The sequence below is a fragment of the Sylvia atricapilla genome, chromosome 2 (genome assembly GCF_009819655.1).
Source record: "Sylvia atricapilla isolate bSylAtr1 chromosome 2, bSylAtr1.pri, whole genome shotgun sequence".
NCBI lineage: Eukaryota > Metazoa > Chordata > Aves > Passeriformes > Sylviidae > Sylvia > Sylvia atricapilla.
The window spans coordinates 81800421-81827748 of NC_089141.1; the positions used below are offsets into that span (position 1 = coordinate 81800421).

General features: G+C 38.9%; 1 protein-coding gene across 1 annotated transcript in view; it reads left to right on the plus strand.

Annotated features, from left to right (window-relative positions):
• Positions 1–22829: 22829 nt before the first annotated feature.
• Positions 22830–27328, plus strand: part of PPP2R3B (protein phosphatase 2 regulatory subunit B''beta) — a 44662-nt gene continuing 40163 nt past the window's right edge. Inside the window, exon 1 of the mRNA XM_066313547.1 lies at positions 22830–23220. Coding sequence (XP_066169644.1) covers positions 22873–23220 — 348 coding nt within the window. The 5' untranslated portion in view covers positions 22830–22872. The remainder of the gene's footprint in view (positions 23221–27328) is intronic.

The following is a 27328-nucleotide window of genomic DNA, read 5'->3' on the forward strand; positions in this document are numbered from 1 at the left end:
CCCTAATCTAGTGTCCACAGGCTACTAAATATCCAGAGTATAGTGACCAGGATGTTAACCTCTGGGGATGAGGTGCTGGGCACAGAGTGAAAAAGGTGCACTTTTAAAGATTTTAAAGATCTTTAGAAGTTCGACCATTTCCAGATCAGCCCACTTCTTCTCTATTTGTTCTATGACCTGACATCAAGACAGTAGCCCCTACATATATGGGAGAACTGGTGTTTTGGACAGCAGATATCCAAAAAATAAGACCAGGGCCAGCAGACAAAATAGAAAACTTGTAGAAGTTGAAGGCTCTTCTGGACTGGTACCTGATTTCTATCTGGGAGTCTTCCAGTATGGCATCCATGCTTAGGTTATACCTACTCTTTGGCAACTGGTCCTTAGCTGATTAAGAAAAAGGCTTTCATGCTGACAAAAGCTTCCACCAGGTGTGTGATCTGCAAACACCAGATCTCCACATTTCCCCACCCCAAACCACTGGAGATGCAAGCCCAAAACTCTTCTTCCCTGGGTGATAGCCATGAGTGTCTCTTGAGGGATGACTAAAAATTAGTGAATATCATGTGAGTCTCCTTTAACTGCACTTCATAATTAAGGGGCAGGAAAATAACAGTGTGCAGAGTGTAGTGTCTGGTTAGAGCTGCATCCAGGGCTGAGCAGCAGCAGGCAGGTGAGGGAGCTGGAGCCCCCCACATACTACACATGCCACACCACACCAGCTGCAGCATAGGAGCAGCTTCTGGAGATGCTTTGGGTGATCGTGCTGGTGTGAGGGAAGTCACAGAAGGGGGTCAGACAGACAGACTAAAACACCACAGAGTATAGAAGTAATCTTATTTACATATCTGAGTTAAATCTGGCTAGTTTCTAGTGTATCACTATAGGCAGTGTGCACATGTCACCTGGAGCATCATCTCCTTCCATTATAAACCTCTAGTGATGGTTTATAAGCAGAAATGCGGTCAAGCTAGAAATAAGCTGTCACACAAAATGCTGACATCTCTAAATACCAAGAGTATCTGAGAGATATTTTTTTCTCATTAAAAATACTGCATTTGTTTTTCTCAGAGGAAGTAGAAATCACAAGAAAAATCAACATTACATTACCTAATCTTTCTCATTTTCATTTTTAATTCCCTCAGCATGGGGCTGAGATAGCTCTGCTCCTTTGCACCAAGCACCATGACAACCAACAGACCCACCCGGTATCTGCACTGCCATTCAGCTTGTTACCTCAGGAAAAATGTACACACCAAATGCTCAAACTCTTTTTAAACCTATTAAATATAAATAACTAATATGATTTGACCTAGATAGCTGACTGTAATGTACCATAACAGCCCAATATAAAAAAAAGACCCATAGTGTAAATGCATTTATAAACGTTAAGGAAATTAAGTAAAGTTGCTGCAATGAGTTCATCAGTTGTATTATAAGACAAGTTTTCCTTAAACTAAATGTTTTCAATATCAAAAATGGTAGCATAGCATTCAAGAACTTAGGTATTAATTGTACTTTATAATTACAAATTTCCATGAACAGTGTAATTAAAGCATTTCATACATATGTACTTTTATAAATTATATACATCATAAATCTGGATAATTAATTTCCCCAGAAAAGAAGCATAATCTAAGTTGCCTCTCAAGATCTAGCTTTTGCACCTTACTGGAACCTAAAACTCAGAGGTAAAATATCACAGCTTTTAGCAGTCTTTGTCAACAAAACAAGCTGTAGTTACATGCACACTCAAACACAAATAAGCAAAATAAATATATATTAGTTCCTTGCCTGTAGCCATTACACAAACATCACTTATATATAGGTGTATTTAAGCTAACCAAAAGTCTTGTTTCCCTTTCATCTTGTAGTTTATCGATATGCTAGAAATCCCATGTGATACCAAATGTCCAGTTTGTATTTGATGTGGAAATACCAACAATATATCCATTTTTATTTCTTGTCCTTATAAATTATGTTACAATTTTCACAGACAGTTTATTTAAATGTCCTAATGCTTTCCCGAAGAAGCACCATCATTCTGGCAGCTTGCCTTTGCAACAGAATGCAAGATTCTCATCTGAAAAATTACAAAGAGCTGTTAAGATCGAGCTCACACTCTTCAGCTGATGCAAGGCATGCATTAAATTAGCACATCTTTACCACTGCCAACTTTAAATGCCTGCATCTCTTGTTCATACAGGAAAAATGCCTAGCACTTGCACCCTTAACCTATAACTGCTTTAAAGATGAAGGGCTTGGGATTGTCTGGCTGATCTCAGCTTTATTCAGTTTAATTCTCATGTTCTCTAAACAGTATTTACCCATTCGACTGCAGCTTTCTCCTCAAGCATTTCTTCAGTCTTCTTTCCCTCTATCACTGAATTCTCAAAGCCTTTATTTTGTATTTGATTTGATTTTTGTCCCTTAAATATCTCTCTAAATACTTAATTGCTTTTTCAGTTTCCCAGATAACATCCAGAGATGTTCAAACATTAATGGCTTTGCTTCCAGCTACTGACCAGCCATATAAATCTGTTCACACACCACAACTCTCTTCATGAAAATTGGGTTCAACTCTGTCCTAAACTTCAATACAAAATCTGTTTGAAATCTGCTGATTTAAACCAGTGTGCCACAAAAAACCACAGTTGTCAATGCAAACCACCCACCTTCATGACCCTAGTGTTTTGACACATTTGAATCTGTCAGGAAGTGCAAAACAAATTAATTTCATTTGTAGCTGGGAGACAAATAAAATTCTTTTGGGTGGAGCTTGCCCCATAAACTAATCCCATTAGATTCAGCATTGCCTTTCATCTGGTACCACATCCATTCATCTTTTGCTCAGAAACAGGAAGAGAAGGCTGCTGCTTCTGCCATCCTTGATTCAGACCACATGAGCCTCAGCTCAAAGAGGCACAAGTTGGCTTGAGGCTGAAATTTGGTCCACAGGAGCTGACAAAATCACTTTTTTCTCTGCTTGAGATCGATCTACTCTCATAGAAGTGCAGCAGAAAGAAGGACGGTAGGAAAACATAACTAAACTGCTTGTACATGTTGTCTTCTGCAATGTTCTACAATCTATCACGTTCTTATTCCTCTTCTTCATGACAGTCTAAGTTGGGAAAAAATATATAAACATTTAGCTAACATGGGAGGTTATCTCAATGATTTATTATTGGGACCTTTTTTTTGTTTGTATATTTACAGCTGTTACAAGAGAATTCCCTTCATTAAAGTATCACCTGGGTACGATTTCCAACAGAAAATATATTAACTGGACTTAATTATGAAGACTATCAGGTATGTAGAGCTGTGCTATATAAATGTATTGTTATCTGGTCACCTCCTTCATGTTACCCCATATTTTTAAAGCTTAAATGAGCATCTGAAAGAGGAAAATGATGGTATAAGATTGAGAGGAAAAATATGAAAAAACCAAAGTTTTAGCTTTGCAATAACTTCTGGACACATAGATATGTAATTTATATTACAGTTTATAATTTGTCACATATCTTTGACCAACTCTTTTCTCCTTTGCTCTCTTCCATGCCTCCCAGAGCCTCATGCTAAGACCAGAGAGTGTTGAGATTCCACAATGCATATCTTTGTTTTATGTGAATCAAGTGATCAGGAAAAAGTTTTTTGTTCATACAAATATAAAATCACCTTTGCTAAATATTACATTCACTTGTACAAGGCCTAGGAATAACAAGACTTGCTCCTTTGTTTGTGAGACAGATATATCTAACATTTCTATTCAAAATTCAACAACTAAACCCACTGTGATAGTACATTTTGCCCCATGGAAAATGGACTTCTGGTTTCATGGTATCTTTTCAGACTGCATTTCATATGCATTGCATTACAAGAAACAGTTATGTTGCAAGAATATTGGAATACTCCCTTTTATAGCTATATTATGAAATAGAGCAAAAGGAAAGAGAAACGCTTTTGCAGCAGACCACCAAGACAGTACTGCACTTCAAGAGAATAAATAGTCCAGACTGATGCAGCATTCAAAAATCACTCCTCTACACAGTTATGGGTTTTATTTAGACATTCAGAGCAAGGAATATTTTGCTGTAAGAGATATAGCTACTACTAGTTACTGGGAAAGACGTCTTTTATGAATGCTTTTTAGAACAGTTTTATATGTCTCCAACATATCATTGACCTGATTTGTCATAAATACATTGCTGTTTCAACTACCTTGAAAACAGTAACAAAACCCAACAGCACAATCAGTAAGTCATGAAGATACACACATGCTACTGCCTCACAAGTAGCTCAAGGATGAAATTTCTATTAAAAGGGAAAATACTTAAAGCACTAGACTGGAGTTGCTCATTTTAGTGCTGCCTAACCCATCACAAATAATACAAAAATTCTGTTGTGATTTTTAAATCACTACAAATTTTAAGTGAATGAAACAGGTGAGGAAACATTACAAAGAAAAAGAGAGGCAGGCACTTTTTTTTTAAACTATAGGAGAGTATTTGTACTATGTCATCATTTGAGAGGGAAAGAGAAATATGTATCTGACACATCGGGTTTGATAAGGAAAAGAGAGGTGATTCTTCCTTCAGTGAATAGAAAACATAGATATATACAGATTTTTCTTAACTTAGAGCTACAAATGTACTGCATGTCTTCTCCTAGTAGCTGGTGATGCAGTTTATAAGCTTCACTTCAGAGAGAGCAAATCTAATATCCGCAGTAAATGTTCAGGAATTTTGTAATACTGATGACATAATGTATCACGACAAATGTGACTTAGACATACTGCAGCATGGCAGATACAATATGTGCACAGACTCTGGCATGTGCAGGTGCCAAAGAGGAGAAGAAGCAAGAAAATCCTTTCCCTTTAGCACATTCACATAATTCCCATTTCCTGAAAGACAAAGTAAGCACATACACCAGCTCCTACAAGGTAGGGAAACAAAAAAGGTCTGTTAGCTGTAGCAGTAATGGGAGACCCTCTCTATTTTTCTTTGCTTCAGGATTTGGAAGAGCTGCCTTGCAACTGAGGTCAAGATCATAGGTTAGGTTAACAAAAGTCTCCAACTGTTAAGGAGTGAAGACTCCTGGAAAATGGAGAAGAATTTTCTCATACTCTTCCAAAATAAAATTCACCTGTGAGGCCTTTAGAGACTCCAGTGCTTCATTTCTTCACTATGGCTAGAAATATTTCATCTTGTTTCTACAGAATGAATAGGAACAGGTAGAGATAACATATACAGATCCTTTACATCTCAAGTTATTTAGAAGAGATGAATTTGAAGTTTCCTTATTCATCCTCAGAGGAGTTGTCTAAGGAGTTCAATATTCACAGTTATGTATTTTTTAGCAAAACACTTAAAATTATATCAGTAGCATACACACGGATGCGTGTTTTATGTTCTGTTTATATAAAAGGCCATTCAAGTAACTCTGTTTCAGTCTTTGGGGATGGTAAAAAGGGAGGCTTTACTTGATGAACTGCACAGAGTTACCACTGAGGAGTCCCTGCACACTTCTCTAGCAATATAATTTTCATGTTCTGCTGTCAGCAGACAGTAGCAGGGTCATCAGAGAATACAAGAAAGAGTTTTTCCAAAGCTTAATAGGCTTCTGCCTTCTACATCTATCAGCACCTTGCCCACAAACACAAGCTTTTGTACTTGACTATGGACCCACCTGTATGGGTTTGATCTGCTTTAGGTTTTCTAGTTTTTCCCACCTCTCATGTGCAAAGAGGAGGCTCTCAAAGTCCTATCCTATACAGCATCACCTGGAGTTCAAAATTCAAAGAATTTTCAGCTGGTGCTTAATTTTTCCCTTTCACTTTCCCCATCTAGAACCTTCCTTCCCACTAGGCAAGGATGACAAGTAAATCATCATGCATATGTATTATTCTCAGCTGAATTCTGTCTTTGGCAATCAGACTATTGTAAATAAAAGGTATGGCCTAAAGAGGATTCTGCTTTGATTCTCATTTTCTTGTAAAGCAGAAAAGAAAGAAAGGGATGATTCTTCTCTTTTTGTAAGAGATGGGTATCCAAAGAAATAATTTAGTTTGGAAATTCTATATCTACCCATCTTTTCTAAAACAGACTGTTCTGCAATACAGTCATATAACCCAATTATATGATTGGTTTTATCTTTTTACATGCATTTCTTTCTTCCCAATGGCAAACTAATCATTGGACTGTGCACTTGTGTAGAGCAACCGCTTGTTTCAAATTCTACTTGAGAGTTTTACCAGATTACAGCTGTATTTTAATAAGCCCATGATCCAACAGACAACAAAGTAAACAGGAAAAGCTCTGCTGGAACCAGACTCTCTCTGGGCTTTTCAGCTGTTTCTGTACATAAATGATTAGTACACGTTTACATATTCATACATGAGGGAGAACAAGTTCAGATTTAACTGTCAATATGTATATGTGCATACCACAGTACCCAATTTGTTGTTATTAAAAAAAAACCTAATAAACAAGGCTTTGTGAGTTTACTTTTTATTAGAAAAGCTCAATACACACAAGTCCTGGCTTTCTCCTGATCTGTTCTCAGCAAGTAACCTCAACATAACTTATTCTACCCAGTGAAAATGTTCACTGTTTATCAGTTTAAAATTGATCCCTCTTTTCTTGTTTACTGTTGCAATAATGGGTCTGCAGCTAAAAGAAATGAGGTTTATTCTTATAAATAAAAGAAACACAGTCATATTCATGGTAACATATTTCCTTGGTATTGTAGAATTACAAAAAATAGAGAAAGGGGGAGGGGGTTGCCGTTGTGCAAATTTCTGTTAAACAGATGAAACAAGTCCATGAAGTATGGCTTCCCAGTTCTGGCAGCTTCTGCTTGCCTTTATTCCACTAGTATTTTGCTGAGTAAAATTGTCTTCTACTATGCCTTTCTGCCTTGGTAAAGTAATACCCTGCTTGTCAAAACACTATGTAATGCTGAAGTCATTGGTATCTCAAGGTATTCAACATCTCATTTAGACTCTGATCCAAAATACACTGAGATAACTGATGCATTCCTCTCACCAGAGTACGTTTCACATCACAATCACCTGGGCAGGCTCTTTTTCCACCAAGTGTTCTGTAATGCTCTACACCATTTGCACTGAACTCAACTGTTCAGAAATCGTGGTGTTGACATGGGGCTAGGAAAATCCCTTACACCCAAGGAGTGCACAATTGCATACTGCTGGCTAAGACCACTCACCCTTAAAGTCAAAGATTACGCTTCTTGCAATATCAAGGGGAGCTGGAATGATTCCTTTGGTTGGCATACTCTGGTCCGCAAAACCAACAGTATCTGTAAGCTACTAAAGTTGAAATCTTCAGGGGAAAAAAAAATTGTATCACATGTGCCAGCACAGTCATAAAAAAATTTCATTTACTCAAGTGAGTTCCAAATGTCCTTCTCCAAAAATATCTCTTCTGCTCTTTGTGGACTTTTCTAAATATCTGGATTATCTAAATTCAGCACAGATAAAATAAAAGCAAATTAAAGAACTGCATTAGAAAGGGTAGTCCCATCCTCTTAAGCATTGATCCTTATTTTATGGGAGTCCAGCAGAGGTCACATGAGGGACAGTGACTTCTTTTTATATTTTTATTCCTCCATTCTCTCCCTTTTCAGGAGTGATACAGTCTCAGAGGACAAAGGCTGGAGCTGGAATAGCTCTAAGGAGCCTGGCTCATCCCCTGGGCTGCAGTCTATGATGTAGAATGGTCAAAAGCAGGTGTAGAATATTCAAAAGCAATTTTTCTCTAATGATGCCCATAACCTTGGGGACAGGCAGTCCCACGTGAACATGGTGGTGTAGTAAAATACTTGTCTCCTGCGCCATCTGTGAAACCTTTTCTTAATGTTGAGAAACAATAGGGCTGGGCAGAGCTTACCACCTTACCCGCTGGGAATTCCTGACTATTGAATGCCTTATATCACAACCCTAACACTGTGTGGAAAAGAGTTTTGATACTTAAAAACTCTTCCCAAAGGTATTTGATTAAGTAGTTTAGTCTCCTGCCTAGTCAACACAGCTCCCTCACTTTACTATAGAGCAGCCATTAGGCTACACTTTCAAGGACTATTTTCCCATTTAAATTATCTGTCTGCATTAAGGTAACAAAAAAACACATGTGGCCTTTTACATCATTGGTTTGGCCTTGCAAGTGCAAACTGGCACCCAGCCTCAACTCTCACTGAGATCACCTGAGCTGCAGATCTCCAGCATCTATCTTACAACATCTTGCAAATCATGCTTAGAGCCTTCATTTAACAACCCTTTTCCTCCTTTGTTGCCTACATCTTCTGACCCATCTGTTTTTAAAGTGATACCTCTGAGGCGAAGTGAAGATTTGCTGTAACATCTTGCTTCTGCCCAACTGCCATTTAATGACATAACTTCTATTTCACTGAATTCTCCAGCAGTCCATAAAGGTTAGTTAAAAAATGAAACTCCTCTCTACAGTCCAGATGGTTGACATTGGTTTTATTTCCCTTAACCATATCTTAGGATTTAATAATCAAATTTCTACAGAAGATCTATCCAACAGAACTTGATTCCCAAACACTGAGGCTTTAGTTTATTTTGAAAAATCAAGTGCATTTTATATTTATTTTTATATTATTTTGGTATAATACCTTTTCATTTGAATAACCTTGGTTTATTGTCTGCACTATACATATTCTTTTGTTCCCATCACCCAAATAGATGTTTAATGGTTAGCTACAAATTAGCATTTGTTTGATCTCAGGTGTCTTTCTGCCTAAAGAATTAGTGGTGCTTTTGATAATATATACTCCAAAGGTATATTGTTTTGAACAACTCTTTTGACCTACTTGTTTCCATAATGTTTGAGGTTTCTGTCAATGTGATTTCTCTTTATCATTTTTCTTTCCTTCCCTTTACCAGAGGCTGATTTTCTTCTAACAACCTATTTCAATTCAGTAAAACTCCCTTTATTTTTTAATTTTCTTAGGTTATTGAAGTCTCCACATTCCAAAAACATTAATTTTACATTTTGTCAAATAGAAGGAAGTTCAGTAGATTCAAACAGAACCAGACTGAATAATCTTACCTATGTAATGTTCTTTTTCCTCCACTTTGAAAAATTCAGCAACTGTAGATGAAATTCTTGTTCCTATGACAGGCTGAAATGAAAATTAGAGTAAGCCTTATTTCATTAGAAATAAAATATAAAACTCTTTGTCACTTTAAAAAAAATTCATATCACACTATATAAGTAACATGCAGATAGTCCTGATCCACCTAGTAGATATTTTATTTTACAAAGATCCCAGTCTTGCAATCCAATCTGAACAGATTTTCACTTCCACTGAAAGCCAGTGAATCTATTAGGCACTAGGCTTATAGAAGTGTTCTGGCACTTTAAAATACAGACAGGCTCATAACAAAATCTTAAAAATATGTACAGAAAATGAATTCTCACTCCAGCTTAGTTCTGTTGTCTATAACATAGGCCATTATATTTTACATGAAACAGTGCAAAAAACAGGGCAAAATTACTGAAACATAATTTTGGTTTGCATTAAAAAAAAAAAAAACAAAAACTTAAATTTCTGTCCCATGGAACAAGAAAAGGATAATTTAGAGAATGGTCAGGACATCTGTTATAAAGACCTTTGATTCTGGGAGAAAACAATTAATCTCTCTGAACTCTGTCATGTGTTCAGAGATGTGGTGGGTACTGCATCGTTTTCACTTCCAAACAATACCAACTGCATGTGCTCACCAAGAGGCAAAAGGCTTCATTTCGCATCTGCACGTACAATCCTTGCACCACTAGAGAACCAAGGCTGGGATTGCTAAGTTCAGTTTTTTAAAAGGAGACTATTTTGTTGAAAAGCAGAATAGCTTCATAGTCAATATAATATGCTTTTAATCAGAGAATCATAGAATGGCTTCAGTTGAAAGGAACCTGAAAGACTATCTAGTTCCAATCCTTCTGCCATAGGCAGGGACACCCTTTACTAGACCAAGTTACTCAGAGCTCCATCCAATCTGGCGTTGAACACTTCAGGAATAGGGAATTCACAACTTAACAGTACTACAAATGCACCAAAAAGACAATTATCAGATTTCAGTTATTACACTGAGTTTGAAGATTTTCTTTCCAGGTTATTCCTCAGACATGACTGCATTTGTCTTCAAGAGTAACAACACTTTCAAATTACTTTTTATAGAGTATGAGAAAAACTTCATTAAGTGTTAGCCAAGACTGGAGAAAACCCAAACTCAGAACTGGTACTTGCAATATGAACGGAAGGCTCCTTAGAATTAAAATATATTTGAATGTTTGGTTATACATGACACCATCTATTCTAACTAGAAAGACCATAAATGGTTATGTAATGACAAATTATTAAAAATTATCACTTACCAAATACAGAAAGGTTTCTGTTAATATCATAGTTACTTTTTCTTGGAAAGAATAAATGTTTAGGAAATGACTGCAAACTAAACTAACAAGTACAGACACAGAATAAGAACTCCTTAGATATCTCAAGCTAGTTTTATAAACCATTGTGTAATTTACAGAGCGAGCCTAAGTTGCTTAATTAACATTCCAGGATCTCACTGAAAATCTCCTTTCCTCTACCATTATTCTTAGCATTAGCTCAAAGGCCTTTATCAAGACCTCCTCCCCTGCAGACACAGTGCAGTGATACCAGTCATGCAGCCAAGAACCAATTGGGCAAGCACAGCAGCTCTTGGCTAAATCACTGCCTCTACCTGTAATTGTTAGAGTTTCACAGGTGCCCACACTAGGCAAGGTCTGGCTTATTTCATAAGTTCTTGGTATCTACACCCCAACAAATAGAGACATTTCAAAACCAAGAGAAAATTAAGCATCTTTATGTATAACACTAACATGCTTTTACAAGGATTTTGAACATTTATCATTTAAAATTAGGAGTTGAGGAAAGGGCAGAAATTGTTATCACCAACTGTCTTAGAGAAGAAACTGATTACAAACATTTGAGAAGTCTTCCTGAACAAGACAATTTTATCCATACAAATTGTCATAATCAGATATTCATTACCTCTCCCCACCAGTGATGAACAAGCTAAAACTGCAATGGTTAAGGCTATGAAGAATTGGCCATTCCATGTTCATATGTACTTTTACAATCTCTTCATAAGTGATTGAAAATGTTTTCTGATTTATACTTAAAAAAAAAAAAAGTTTAAACTGCTTGACAAATATTTCATTGTCCCTATACAGCTCACTGCTGCCACTTGTTTGGAAAAATGAAAGGCAAGTTGAAAAATGCACCTTTTCCATTTTCATCTCTAATTGAATTCTCTCTTGACCCCCTTATTCCCCATGGCTGTATTTCAGGTTTTGATGATAAGAAAAAGAATTTTGTATTTGGATAATACAATTTTCTCACTTGCCTTCAGCGACCTTCAGCTCAATTTCCTCTCCCCAGAGACACTGTATATTATAGAATTGAATCAAATTCCTTATTCATAGAAAAAAAGTTCCAATTTAATCTGAATATTCAGCATTTTACACTGGTCAGGGTGATGGATGGCAAATTGAAATGCTTTTGGTTCAGGTAATCAAATGGTAGAATTCAGACTTGTATTGAAAAAAATAATGAAGTCTATTCAATATTCTCATAAGGTGCAAAAAATACACATTACATGGTAGAACTGGGGGTTTTTTTTCTTATTATCTAACCAATAACATCTCCACCACAAAAAGTATAGTAAAACATTAAGAATTTATGTAGGTTGGAACATGTGAAAAGCATCCACTTTTGGGGGAAAATGCAGGCATTGTTGTAAGATTACTCAGATGAGCAAGTACAAAACTGGGGGAACAACAGACCTGTTCTAAGTGTGCATCTGCAATGTTCAATGGTGGGTTATTGAAGCCTTTGAATATGTCTTAAATTCTTTCTGAGAAAGAAACACAGCCCTTTTAATCACTTCAAGTTGTTTGATAAACTAAACCACTGCAATGTTTCATTTCCATCCTTGAAGTTTTGTCAAATAATGTCATCAGGTATCTCATTATTTCCAAAGGACTACCATTTAATTTTGGAAAATCCTCTTGCTACTTGTGAAGTTCAACCCCAAAACAACAATTGATTTGAACAACACTAGCTTGGTACCGCACTATTGATGAGACTTACTCGGACATTTGGGCTTGGACAAGATGTCTCCAGGAAAATAAGAGGATTATGAAATTGCATAAATTTGGCTTGGTTTAAAAATTCTATCAATAGTTACTTTCCTCCCTTCTACAGGTGCATGGAATTATGCTGTTTGATTTTCAAATACCGTATACCAGTTGCTTCTTTTCTATCTGGAGTATTTAAGCCACAAGGAATGCCTAACTGTAGGCACCACTTACGCTAAATTAAAGATGTGATGCAGCAACCTAAATGTTAAGGCACTGGGTTAAAAATGTCCTAGGCTGCCCTCAATGACTGTACTAGAGTTTGTGCCTCCTCCATGTTTCTGCTCTCACCTCACATACACGAACCTGGTGCACAGGCATTATCCAGGACAGCAGGATGAAGATAACTCCTGTTCAGAGAAACTTCCCCGTACCTGACACACCTTCAGAACTGGAGAAGAACATTTTTCATCAATTTTCTTTTCTCCACAACTCAAGCAAGCAGTGCTCAGACTTGATCCTCCCCTGGGGAAAGACAGAGCTCTACATAATGCTGAGCATGCTCACATGGCATTTGTGTTCTCTAAGTAACCTATCAGTGGAGTTTGCCTTATCAGCTTGTGTACACAGATACAGGGTGAAGATAAGGTGTGAGGCAAGTGGAAAAAGTATGCACAGAAGCACTCTCAGGAGCAGGATAAGTGTTCATACTGTAAAGCATAATGGCCTTTTCAGAAATATTTACAAGTTAAACTAACTCTTAAATTAAGAGACAGTAGCAAGAAATGGCGAATCTCAGCAAGAACTTGTGACCCACCAGCAGCTGTGGAGAGAAGAGCTGAACCTAAGAAGACACACAAATATATTCATTTCAGTCAAGCCCCAGATAAAAAAAAAAAAAGAAAATCATTTTCTCAACCTTTTACCTAAGAACAATTTAGGAACCAAATGTTACATGCACAACTGTATGGTTCTGCAATGGAAGCCACTAACGGGTACACTGATGAACAAGAAAATAAGAGCCCAACTACTCTTCCCAGGTCCCTTACATCTTCAGGACTTGCAGGAATATAAATAATTAAAATACACTATTTTATAGGTTAAAGTGAATAGATACCAAATAGATACACAAAGTTTGAAGTGTGTTATATAATCAGAAACACAAAAATTAATTTAAGATGTCATAGAAGAGCATAGAAGAGGATTTAAGCATGTGATTTTGAAGTAATTCAAGTAGAATGTTGTCCTCTGTCCCGAACAGGATGGAAAGCAAGTGCATATAGGTCTGACTAATCTATTATTTATTTGCATTTCAAGGTCCAGAACACTAGGGACATTTGCTGCATGAGTTTACATCTGCTGAGAGTCATTTGGAATGTCTTTTGTGAACATCTATATGGAAATATTAGAAGTGCAAGATACATGACAGCTATTTTTACTACATAGTAAAAAGGAAAATTAGAAAAATATTTTAATTTTTTGAGAAGTTGCTACTTCCAGAAAAGTTCTTATTATCAGTCCTTGTAGAAGGGCTAAGTACCAAGTCAGGAGAGTCAAATTATGTGAGGAGGTGCTTAAAAGTCAAGAAACAGCAGCACTGAAATACTAATACAAGCTGGTTTCATGTTACCATGGGGACTATTCCCAATGGCCATATTAGCCTATGGCCACTAAGCCCCATGGGGGAACTTTCACAACCAAGGGATACCAACAGGCTCTTCTGGAGGGCAGTTCAGATCAGGAAACCAGCTCCAGCCCAGGATTCTGCATCACCCAGATAAATTTAGCCGCTGTGAATACTCTTCATACATTCAAATTACATCCTTTAGCTGCAATTATTTTGCCCAGGATCATGTGGAACATTATGCAAGCTTTGTCTTCTTCCAGTGTGCACTTTTCTCATTTCCATAATAGTCCCGCATTGGATCTATACCTTGGCAGTTGCTGACTGCTGTCACATTCACTTCTTTTTTCAGCTGGTAGTATTACAGGCAAATGTTAATTACAGGCACTACTTCTCTAACCTTGTCTCTGGGACAGAATATTTAGTTGGGAACAGTATCGTTCATCACAGCTGCAGCCTATTTGACAAATGCTTCTTAAAAGCCAGACTCCTTGTCTGCTGGATATGCTGCCTCACTGAGGACAGGGGGAGCAAAGCAGCTCAAGGTAGCCACTGCTACTGCCCCTCAGTGCTCCTTTCAGCCCAAAGGACAAACACGCTTGTAACTGTGTGCAAAATCCTCTGGCCCAGTGTTCAAGAGGCTTTTGTTCTTCATCTGTGTGCTAACCTCAGCGAGCATGGAGAGGAGCAGAGGTTCCCATGTTAGCTGGCACAGCACGCCTGAGCTGCTGATACGCTCTGAATGTACGCCAGCCTGGGTTGCAATTTAATAAAGCAGCTGAAGCTAATGCCATTTTTTGGCACCACATAAAAGAGTTTGTTGTAGGGTCACATATATGCATATAAAGGGTCATGTACCAGCAAATTTTCAGGAAATAGTAGACATGCACATTATTAGACTGAATTGCTGTCTGGCTCCAATATCTAAAATATGTAGCCAACTCTTAACCCTACGTCTCAGCATTCTGATGCACTTAAATCAGAAAAACGTGTTTGGTTTCTGTGTCTTAAGTGAAGTTTTTAGAGTAGGAGAAGAATATCAAGAAAGTAGCACCAGATTCTATACAGAAATACTTGAAGAGCAATACTGCTGGAATTAGTGCCACTACTGACACAATATTTTGATTAATAAACAATTTTCAAAATCTGAGATTGTCTTTAAAATCTTGATTTAAAGAAATTAATCTAGGGCTATTTTTTTTTATTAGGACTTTTAAACCAATAATTTTGTATTTCCAACAGTCTCTTTGCAACTACAAGGACTCCTTTTAACATGCACATTTAATGGAAGATAACATTATTTCATAATCATGGGACTCTGGAGCTTTATAAGAAAAACACTAAATCTTATTAAACTTGTGATAAAATTATTGGTGTTGGCAACCTTGCAGACATATGCCTAGAGCTGCACAGTGTTTTCCTCCTCTAACTACTGTAACTAAAAGGACTTTAATGAGAGCAAAAGAATGTGGCTCTGTCTGCCCAGAATCTTGGAATTTTCACTTTTCCCTAATGAAAATGAAAACAAATACTTTTCTTTTTTTCTTCCTGTAAGCTTTTACGGACATCTGAACTGACTTTTGTAATGAAGAAGGATTAAGCAAACTCAGGAAAATTTTAAGTGTGGTTTGTATTAGTGTACTAATTAGCTCATAAATTTAGAAATAGTTAATCTTTTAGTTTTGCTGAATGAAAATAGCAGTCAAATCACAGATCAAATCTTGTAAATGGAGTAATGCAGTCATGAATTAAACCCCCCAGAGCATAGGTGTCTGATCTCATAGCATTATGAAAACTGGAAATCTTGCTACTGGCTTTGAAGAGTACAAGGTGAATTTAGCCAAAGTTGTAAAATATTACTCCAGCAGCCAGATACTTAGCAAATAATAATAAAAACAATGTGATTTATTAAGTGTGTACTTCTCATTGTATTGTAATCCAACAACTAAGTATATTAATTATTTTTAGTTCCATGAGCTAATTAGAGCAGTGGTAGCTGGCAAAATTCTGTGGTTTACTGCAGTTTCTATTTAAAGTATGTATTTATGTACACGGATATTCAAAAGACCCTGTCCTAGAAATATATATGTTATCACAGAAACAATTGTGGGTACCTAGTAATAAAAATATACTTGTCCATTACATGATTTACATTTCTTTATGAATGAATACATTTTTTAGCCAAAGTAGAAAAAGAGTAGAGGCGCTGTTTGACGCTGCCTTGTTGATAATCTGATGAAGACTGCTCTGATGAAACAAAGAAAAGTAGATTCTGTCCCAAAACAAGTTTAGATCTCAGTTCTTCAGACTGGGTCCTAGCCAGGTGATGGGAAGAGCCAAGCACCTGGGCATGGTAGCAGACAAGTAGCTGGCAGACATTACAGGCTGCTAGATACAAGAGCTCAGAGTCTCCTCTTCCCTTTAATGGTTGCACCAGGACAAGGTTAGAAGAAAACTGGGCTCAGTAACACTCAACATGGAGAATGAATGGACTCCCATTCTCACACCCCATAAACATCCTCACGCACACCTTGTTAAACACCACCCCAGAGACTGCATTTCAAGCAGTTTTCCATAAACTCCATGTGACCTGGATACAATGCTAGATAAAACCATTGGATAAAATACAGCACTGGAAGTATGTGAACCTGGGATTAGAAGATCAGGGTGACTTAATGCGGAACCAGGCTTCACATCTGGACTGCTGTAAACATCACTCAGTCCAAGGCCCCTGTGGAAAAAAACCAACACACCAACAGTAATTCAGTAAAATGTGTAAGGACTGCTCATTGCTTGAGCCCTGCAGTGATCTGCAGTAGGAATTAATCTAAAAACACGATGGCAAACAACTGGTGAATCAATTTTCTTCTTTGGCTTGTAGTGCACCTGCTCTTACAGTATTTACATTTTAGACTTTTTTTTTCTTGCAGAGATGTAAATATTCCTGCATCAAACCAACTGCTCAGCTAAGGAGAGAGCCAGTGATAAGGCCTCATTCTAACTACAAGGTGCATGTGATAAGGAGGAAACAAAATGTGTCTGCAAGTACAGAATGTTTGAATGCCTCTACTAATGACTCAAGTTGGCAGGTTACAAAAGAATTTGTAATTATATCTCTGATTTGCTCTTAAGGAGTTGTGCACCAACAAGCTATTAACCAGATCCTATATTACTGCAGTATTCTACCTCAAGGTGGTAGGAGACAGAGAAAATTCAAGCTTCACATCTCAATATTAGACTCTTCAGAGAGCATTGCTGGCTGCCAAATGTGTGCACCGAGTCAGCATTGCTGACATATTTTTGCCTGCTTACGATGCTACTTCTGAAGCCCGTATGACCTATAGTTCACCATCCCAGCTCTATTTTTGGTAAGCTGCTGCAGGAAAGGATGTAGTGGCATGGTTAGCTGGTATGGGTGCATAGTTCAATGGACTACCCGTTACAACCATTTTCTTAATACTTATCTTAAATGATGCAGCATAAGGCATGCAAAACCCTCTCCATTCCCTCCAGACTAGTACCAGGACTAGGAATTTGAGTGACAGTATGTTAGACTCTATCCTACACTTAGTGGAAAGTAACACTTACACGCCCCTGAAGTCTCTCTGACTGTATACCATAAGCAAGTTTACAGGGAACATCAACTTGGCAGCACAACTTCAATGAAACCATCTGGACAAAATTTTCAGTAACAACAACTTAAATAAAAGTGACCAGTTTTTCAGAGGCATTCAGCACACCTGCTTCCAACTAAGTTAGCACATCAGGAAGTCAGAACACAGTTATTTTAGTGCTTATATATAGGTTAGAACTGGACTTCAGATGCCTAAATTTCGAAGTTGTGAAATACGTCAGCAAAAGCATTATAAAAGCACTACAAAAGCAAAAAGCCTAATCAAAATGCAATATTGTCCTTAAAGCAGCATTCAAAAGAGGTACTGTAGCTCTCTTCCCTGAGTAACAGGCTATCATGCTTTAACCCCAGGCATCAACCAAATACCACACAGCTGCTCGCTCACTCACTCCCCCATCAGCAGGATTGGAATTGGAAAGTAAAAGGGAGAAAACTCATGAGTTGAGATAAACACAATTTAAGAGGAAAGGTAAAAGCTATACACACAAGCAACGAAATATACAACAAAACAATGAAATAAAGTCACTGCTTCCATGGGCAGGCAGGTGTTCAGTCATCTCCAGGACAGCGGAGCTCCATCATAGAGAACAGTGACTTGAGAAGACAAGAATCATCACTCCAAACATCCCCCTCTTTCTCTCTTCCTTCTTCTCTCCCCCACTTTATATGATCATCACATCATATAGTCTGGAATATCCCTTTGCTCTGCTGGGGTCAGCTGTCCTGGCTCACAATCTCCCATGCATCCATAGTCTGCTCCTCAGCATGGCAGTAGGAAAAGCAGAAAAGGCTTTGGCTCTGTGTAAGCCCTGCTCAGCAATAACAAAAACATCTCTCCATTATCAACTTTATGTTCAGAACAAACCCAAATACAGCCCTCTACTAGCTCCTGTGAAGAAAATTAACGCTACTCCAGATAAAATCAGCAGAAAGGCATATGAAAAGCTCCAGAATAGGAGTCAAAAAGATCCTGCAGTGAACTATATTTTGACCTCAGGCATGAGGTGGAAGCTGCTACTCAAGCTGCTACTCTGTTTAAGGATGATGACTACTTTTGAGACTGGATGAGAGTACATCTGCCACAGCCCTGTGCAAGCAAGTGAAAACAATACTCCAAACACATTTATCCTATCTCACTTTAGACTTCTAAAATGTGGTCATGTATACCTATATACATACTAAGTGAGATTCTTACTAAGTAGCAGAGAGCAACACTCTTAAGTCATGTTACATCTGACCTAGGTTAGATGTCTACCTCTGGATAACATTTATCAGGCCTTAGAGATGTTGCTTTAGTACAGAGAGATTGGAGACACCTCTTTATTACCTGTATGTCTAAGCCGTACAGACCCAAGGTTATCAGCGAAGTAGCCCAGCTCTCACTGCAAAATGCTGATTAGGAATGGAAATACTCCTCATGAACACCATTGCCCTGTGTCACTATACACAGTGACAAATGAAGGCAAAGGAAGACTTTGCTATTTAGCCAGGAACATACATTGGCAGCACTGCTAACATCACACTTGCTGAGTCAAGACTAGTGAAGCAAGGTCAGAAAGCAGCTGTAGGCAACAGAGCCAAAAAGAGCTGGATGTGGCTCTTCAGTTTCTGCACTGGGGTTAGTGCCTCCATGCATGGTATGGAGGGAGGTACTGTGCTACATGGGTACACCAGCACGGTGTACTAACTCCACTGCACTGGGTTGTTAGGCCCAAGCACTCTGTTATTTATTGGCTCGAGTTATGTCAACCCAGCACTCTCTTGAACTTATTAAACAAGTGCCTTACCTAAAGCATAGTATGTCTCTTTTACAGCAGTGCTAAGTGTGACCTCACACTAAACTTTCAGGTATCAGTTGGATATTGCATGCTCAGTACTTTAATATTTAATAGTTATTCAGTGGATTTTTAAAGGAGCCCATCCTTAAACTTAAACTTAAACATCCTTAAACATCCTTTACCATTTTGTAAAAATGGTAAGACACTAAAACAGATTTTTGTTTTCCATACGTTGAAAAAAACGTAAAAAAGGTTCGGCTTCTGCACTCAACATGTCAAGCAAGAACAAGGAAAAAGCAATCAAAAAGGATTTCAAGTTTCAATTCTCAGTGGAAGATCTGAACAAAGAGGTTCAGTTTAGGTATTTCTCTACTTTTGGCCAAGTTTGAGCCCCTGTATCTCTACAAACACACATCCCTACCAGTAGATCCACTGCTGAGTAGACCTGATTCACCCAGACACATTTTGACAAGTTCAAAATATCTGTCTCAATTGCCAGTACTAGTACAACCTGGTGAGGATGCCCAAAATGTCTTCTGCTTAACAGAAGGCACATGGAATTGATTCGTCTCTCACACCAATGTTATCCATGACACAGTTTAATGAAGTCAGAGCTAGAGTTGCTTTGAATCTTCACTAGCATGCATGAGAGAACACTCTGACTGTGTGCATCTCTCAGACTTTTTTTTTTTCATTTCTTTTTTTCTTATTTCTCACGTTCCTTTGGGAAATATCATTGCCAGTTTCAACAAAGGGCATCATCTCTTTGCAGATGATATCCAACTCAACAACTCTGTCAAGTCACTCTCTGATCCCCTTCTTGTCACCTGTCTTCAACATGTCAATCAACAGATGGCTACACCATCACTAAGGAATGCTTCAAAGGCATTCAAAATGTTTTAAAAGTCCTCTTTGTTCCATGTCTCTTGCTCTGCTATCAGTCTTCTTAATTCAGCCCTTCAGTTCTCTGCGGAAAATCTTGCTGCTATCCATAACACAGGGTTTTAAGTTTCTTTTCCCCTACTTAAAAGCTACTTCCATAATATTTACAGATTTATCCATATTTTGACATCTGCTTCCACTGTTGAATGTTTTACTCCACTTTAAAAAATGCCATTTTGTCCGCTTTGGCTTTCCAAAAACACATTTGCTAACATCACCAACCTAATGGGTAGGAAACAGAACACTATCCTACTTCAAAAAGCGGTGACTCCCTCAAGAACTTCAGTGTCTTATTAAGTGCAGAATCTCATTTTAAGACTTGTGAAAATATCTGGACCCATTCCCTCAACACCGCCCTTTGGATATTTGAACACATTAATAAGGTCCTCTCCTAATCATCTCTTCTCGAGGCTGAACAGGCCCAGCTCCCTCTGCCTTTCCTCCCAAGAGAGATGTTCCAGTCACTTTCTCCTCTTTGTCACCCTCTGCTAGACCCTTTCCAGGACCTTCACATCTCCTGGGCCAGGGTGCCCAGAACTGGACACTCCAGATGGGACCTCACCAGGACTGAACAGAGGGGCAGGAACACCTCCTTTGGCCTACTGCCAATGCTCTTCCTTGTGCATCCCTGGACACCACTGGCTTTGGCCCTAATGACACTGGGCCCTAATGGCCCGTGCCTGGCTCAGGGACAGCTTGTTGTCCACCAGGACCCCCAGGTCCCTCTATGCAGAGCTGCTCCCCAGCAGGTCAGCCCCAGCCTGTGCTGGTGCCCAGGGCTGTTCCTCCCCAGGTGCAGGACCCTGCATTTGCCTTTGTTGAATTCCAGGCAGTTCCTCTCTGACCCTCTCTTCAAGGCGTCGAGGTCCTTCTGAAGGGCTGCACAGACCTATGGGGTATCGGCCACTCCTCCCGGCTTTGTGTCATTAGCAAACTCGTTGAGGAGATACTCTGCCCCTTCATCACTTTGCCAGCTCCTCTCAGAGAAGCAGCGCGGAGCAGCCCGTGAGACGCCGAGACCTTTTCAGCGCTCTAAGCTGGGCACGGGCGGCGGCTCGGCCCGAGCGGCCCGTCACCATGGCGACCGCCGGCCGCGTCCGCGGGGCGGAAGGGCCGCGCTCTCGCGAGATGGCGGCGGCCGGGCCGGGCCGGGCCGGAAGGAGGCGCGCATTTGAAGGCGGCGGCGGCGGGAAGGGGCGGCGGTGGAACGGGGCCGGTGAGTGTGTGTGTCCCGTGGCGTCACGTCGTTCCGGAGTTGCTGCTGCTGCGGGGCGAGGTGCGGGGCTCGCCCGAGGGGAGCGAGCCTGTGGCGGCGGCGCCGGCTGCTCGTGCCCGGGCGGCGCCGGGCTGGCGCTTTCCCAGGACCGTTTCTTTCCAGGCGAATGGCGCTTGAGGATAGCTGAGCGCAGCAGCCAGCGCCGTGAAGTTGTTGAGCCTGGAAAAGTAGGGAAGCGAAGTGGCCTTCATTTTCAGAAACGGAATCACTGAGCTGCGAAGTTTTGGCCGTTTGGAAAGTTTAATTGGTGCGGTGTGAAAAGGCTTCTAGTTCTGCCGTGCGGCGAGGATGAGCTTTAGGGTTTAGTAGGATGTTCGTTTGCTAGGTGTTTTTCGCTTCCAAACTGAAGTGCTTGTTTTAAGGTTTATTCAGCCAAGTATTGGTGTATGTTATCATTTAGATTGGAAGAGACGTCTGAGATCATCAATCATATGTCTTTTATCATATGCTTTATGCATTTAGATCAAATTCTATGAAGGGCTTTAAAAAACCACAAATATGAAGAAGTATAGGTTTTGTTTGAACTGCACCAAATTTTGAAGTAATTGGGTGCTGAAAATCTTCATAGTAACTTCGGTTCTGTTCTCAGTGGTTCATTCCAGTCCTCTGTCTCTCTAACACCAAAAAAACAAACAAACAAAAAACACAAATAAAAACAACAAGCAAACAGACAAAACCCCCAAAAACAAAAACAAACAAACAAAAAAACAAAACAGACCCCTCCCAAAAAATAAATTGCTTTAGGTGAGTAACTGAACCTGAAGTCACACTGTCGCAATTCTTGAGTTTCACTGGATTTTACATTGGTTTTGAAAAACTGCAGAAGTGAATGTCAAATAAGAGGTTTTTAAAATATCAAATGTCTGGGCTTTGGGAATCGCTCACATGGGGAGATACAAGATTTTAAATGTATATCACAACCTCAGAATGAAAATTGAGCCTTCAGTCTTAGTTCTAAATATTTTGACTGAAAGACTTGCTTATTGAATCTTATTTGTTCTTTCACCAGGGTTTAGCATAAACTGCTTAGATATTTAGTCCTTAGTACGTTCAATTATAAGTATTTTCAAGTCTTATTTTTCATAATACATGTGTTTTTAACACATATTCTTAGAGGATATTTGTTAGCTGTCTCTTTGAGAAAGCCCAAGTGCAGTTTCTTGTTCTCTAGTCTCCACCATTTACACAGTATGCTTTTAAAAGAAGTTATCCATTATTTAAAATAAATTATTGGAATTGACTCTGACTGATTTATGGCTTACACTTACAAAATGTTGTTGAAGTCACATGGTAAAATATAACTCCCAACTTCTGTTGGTATCTTAAGGGAATAAATATCAACAATTTGTTAAATAATGCCTGTGAAACACTGAAAGTCAAGTGGAATATTTATATGATTGTCAAATATTTACTTTGAGTTTGAACCAACAAAACAGGGAAACTGGCAGAAAATGTCACCTGGAAAAGTTCTGCAACCTGCAGTGAAAATGAAGGTGGATGAACTCTTTTTGTGCTGGTTGAGCCAGCCTGCAACTCAGCTAACACTAAAGGACTGCTTGAGAAGAATCAAGAATAAGGAGAAAACAGAGTTTGGTGACACAGATTCAGGAAACAGTAAAAATGGGAGTTTCACCAGTAAAAATTCCAATTCCAAGCAGTGCATATTAGGAGATACCAGATTGCCTTTGATGTCTTTCAGTCCTCCTCAGCTTTCTACTACGCTTCCATTGGCGACTCCAGCTAGCTCAAGGAACGTTTCTAATGTTAGAGCAACACGTCGATCCTCAGGGACCAAGGAAGTAAGTTTGTTTCTTACTGGATCTATTTGTTTAAATGGAACTGACTTTTGTGTTTGTGGTATTGGCAAATTATGTCAGTAAATAGTTTCCCCAGAGGAGATATCAGGAGTGGAGTGAAGCAGCAGCACTGAACATAAAATACCAATGTTTGTGTGTCATTAATGTTAGTGGATAGGTGGCCTAAGCTTCCATAAGATTATCTTTGTTCCTTGCCATCAAATTGTGGATAAATTTTAAGTCCTTGTGGTTTTGTTCCTTTTATAACATACTGCCTTGACTGCAAATATTCCTTTGTCTAATGATACCAGGCACTGTTGTTAGTACAAGATTCAAATTTGGCTTCACTGAATCTGCATATTAACCAAGTAATTGTTTTGGTACTGCGTGGTACACTCAGCACTTCCTTCCTCATGAGCTCTTTATTCATAACAGACAATGCCCTCTGTGCAAGAATGACAACCCTGCCCCCAACCTGAAATATTCCTTTAAGTTTGCAATTCAATTCAATCTAGTTTATAGCTCTTTTCCTAAATTGCAAAAACAAAGCTGAATAGAAAATGTTGTCATGACTGACAACATTTATTATGTATGATCAACAGCCAGAGAACTACAGAATGATTTGGACTGCAAGGGACCTTTGAGACCATCTAGTTCCAACCACCCTGCCATGGACAGGGACACCTTCCATTAGACCAGGTTGCACAAAGCCCCATCCAGTCTGGCTTTGAGCACTCCCAGGGATAGGAGATGGACAGCTTCTCTAGACAACCTTTTCCGGTGTCTCACCATCCTCTCAGTATAAATTTGAGTAATTTCCTCCTGATATTTAATCTAAACCTACCGGTTCAGTTAAAGCCATTTCTCCTAGTCCTGTCACTACATGCCCTTGTACAAATTCCCTTTCCAGCTCTCTTGTTGGTCCCCTTTAAGTGCTGGAAGACTGCTATAAGTTCTTCCCAGAGCTTTCTCTTCTCCAGGTAGAACAACCCCAGCTGTCTCAGCCTGTCATCTTTGGCAAGGTACTGCAGCCCTGTGATCATCTTTGTGACCTTCCTCTGGACTTGTTCCAGCAGATCCACGTCCTTTTTATGCTAAGGACCCCAGAGCTGGGCACAGCACTCCAGCTGGGGTCTCAGCAGAGCAGAGTAGAGGGGTAGAATCACCAACCTTGCCCTGATGGCCAGCTGGTTTTGATGCAGCTCAGGACACAGTTGGCTTTCTGAGCTGCAAGTGCACATTGCTGGGTCATGTTCAGCATTTAATCCAGCAGCATCCCCAAGTCTTTCACCTCAGGGCTCCTCTCAATCAGCTCCCCACCCAGCCTGGTTTTGGCTTGGGATTTCCTTGTTGCAGATGCAGGACCTTCCACTTGACCTCACTGAACTTCATGACATTCATAAGGACTTCAAGGATTTATTATGCTGTTTGTGTTATAGGACTATAAATTCACAAATTTAATAATACTGTAAAATTTTAAGAGGTACTCTACATACTTTGGTATCTTAACTTATTACAGTGTCCAAACCCAGGGAAGCCTGCTCAGCTGGTAAAGGTAGAGAGGATAAATCTGAGATATTTAAGAGTATCAGTTATTTACTGTTTGTTGTTGATATGCACTGAGTGTATAGACTAACTCTTTAGCCCACAGGAGTAACAGCATGACTCTTTTGCACTTAAACATTTAATCTGAACATTTGATCTGAAGTGACCTCTTGGTTTCATAAATACTAATTTTCCAATCTAGTTTGACAACTTCTTAGCTCCAAAACACCACATGTCCAGTGTTTGTCTAGATTGACTTTACAATAATAGGAACTTGTATTTATGTATAATCACCAGCCAGACAGCAGGGCATGATGATTGTTTTACCTTTTTTGTTGTTGTTCACACCGTTATATTTCCTGTTCTAGTGAAATGCAGAAGGTCAGTCAGCAGATGCTCTGTTTATTCTTGTATCAGATAAAAGCAAGCAAAGGAAGAGTTTCCATTACAACTCACTGTTATTTGCTATACTTGGTCACTAACTTGTGTACTGTAATTTCTCTTCATGTGTCTTGATTGCTTGGAGTAAATCCCAAAGAAAAGAGCTAGAAGAGCTTAATAAAGAGTACTATCCTTGACTTAATTGAAATTGTTTGTGTAGTGCTGAGAGAGAACCTAGAGCGGTCAGGTTGTTGGTTGCCTCAGTAGGTTGGGGAGGGGGAATTTCCAATGAGAAATTTATTTATAGCTTTATTATTCAGGTGAACTGAATCTTCATCCAAAAGTTTCCTAATCTATAAGTATAAATTGCATTTGCAGCTGGCATCAGCTCTTAAATACTACCAAGAATTGCATGACAGCGTATTTTCTCTTAGAAAGCACATTGTACCCTGCTTTCATCCACAAACTACCTCATGTCATGCGGTGTCAAAACTGATGCATCTGCTGTTGTGCATCTGTGTGTTTCTCAGATCAAGCCACAATGGTTTAACCTACCTCATATGAGTTTTAAATAAATTTGAGGCCCTCATCTTGTTTCTATAAGTGAAAGAAAATGTTTCAGATACTGGACATACAGTGCGAGCTAATACAGATTTAAATTCTAAATAGCAGTCCTAGAAAATGGTAAAAGTTAATGTGTTTAGCTCTGTGTGCATGAGGGTGTTATCAGGAAAAGGCTTTTATATCCAGCCATAAAGAGCTGGAAAATTATTTCTGTTTGGACTGTATAAGTCAATTTAATTATTTTATTAAACTTTTTCTTATTGTTCACTGGAAGTCTTGTCAGGCAGCATACAAGATAGTTGAAGCCCTCCCTTGATTAGCAAGTCAAAAGTACTTATTCCAATAATGAAAACTTAAATGGTCTGTATGGAATTTTTTCATCTGGACAGGTCACTTAAAGCCATGTTAAGAGTAAGCTGTTGACTTAATCCAAATGCACATTTTAAAATCTATTCAGAACTCTACCATGAAACTTCATCTTCCAGTGTGTTTTAGTGCAAATAAAAATAAAATAGTGTTTGTTTAGGGATTGAGGTTTTTTTCCCTTTATGAGAGGTACTTTGCTTCACTTGCATGGTGTCATTCAGAGTGAGGTGGATATCTGACTGTACCCATTGTATAAACACAGTCATTGCAAAGTTCTGGTCGCTTTGGTTATGTGATGTGAAGTGCTTGCTCGCACTTGGTATTCTGCAAGTAGGCCTGTGATTTGTATGCTCTATATGCTTCAAATAACAAAAATTTAGAGGCATAAAAGAGTTTCAGCATTCAAGTCTCAAATGTTTTCTGAGCGTATTGTTGAAGAAATTCTAGAGCTGTAACTTTCAAACGTGAAGGATGGCTGTTGTAGATTTCTTCTAACCCTTATCACTACTGTCCATAGATTTAACAGTGTTTCTGGGACTCTAGATTGTCCTAAACGCATGGGTTATTCACAATTGTACACTGTTCATCACATTGTCAAAAATGCCAGTCCTCGAGGCCTAAAAAGTGCCACAAGCAAGATGTCTAATCCTAACCAGCTGGTGTGCAAGGCATCTGGGGAAACAATTCACAGAATTTCCTATGGGTATTTTGTGGGATGGTGGTGCAGAGAGAATGTGATACAGTCAGACATATTTTAAAGTTATTTTCCATTTCTCCGCATGGTCGACCTTTGATATAAAGGAGCTGCTTAGAGTGGTTTCTATATATCCTTTATGTGATAAGCATACTGTTCCTGCCTGTTATCCTGTGGCAATGAAAGCTTATTTTCCTCCTATTTCTATAATTTATTTTTTTTTTTTTACTTCTTTAATATATGGCTCCTTAGCCTTTCTATCATGAATAACATTCTTGCCAAATTCTTGTAAGCAGTTACTTGATTTAAACATGGTGGTACTGCTGCCATCCATTTTAATTTAAAGGGAGGGTAGAATGAAACCTTTTAACATTGACTGAAGTCTGAATAAAACTTAACAGTTGCTTTTTGAAACAAATTAATTGAGGCCTTTAGGTAGAGGGTAGCTGAGCTGACACAATCCTCTTACAAGGTGTCTGTGTCTGAGTTGCTGCCTCATGCATGTTCATACCAGCAGCACTGTTAACTGTGGAGCCTGGGCTGTGTGAGCTGTGTGAGCTG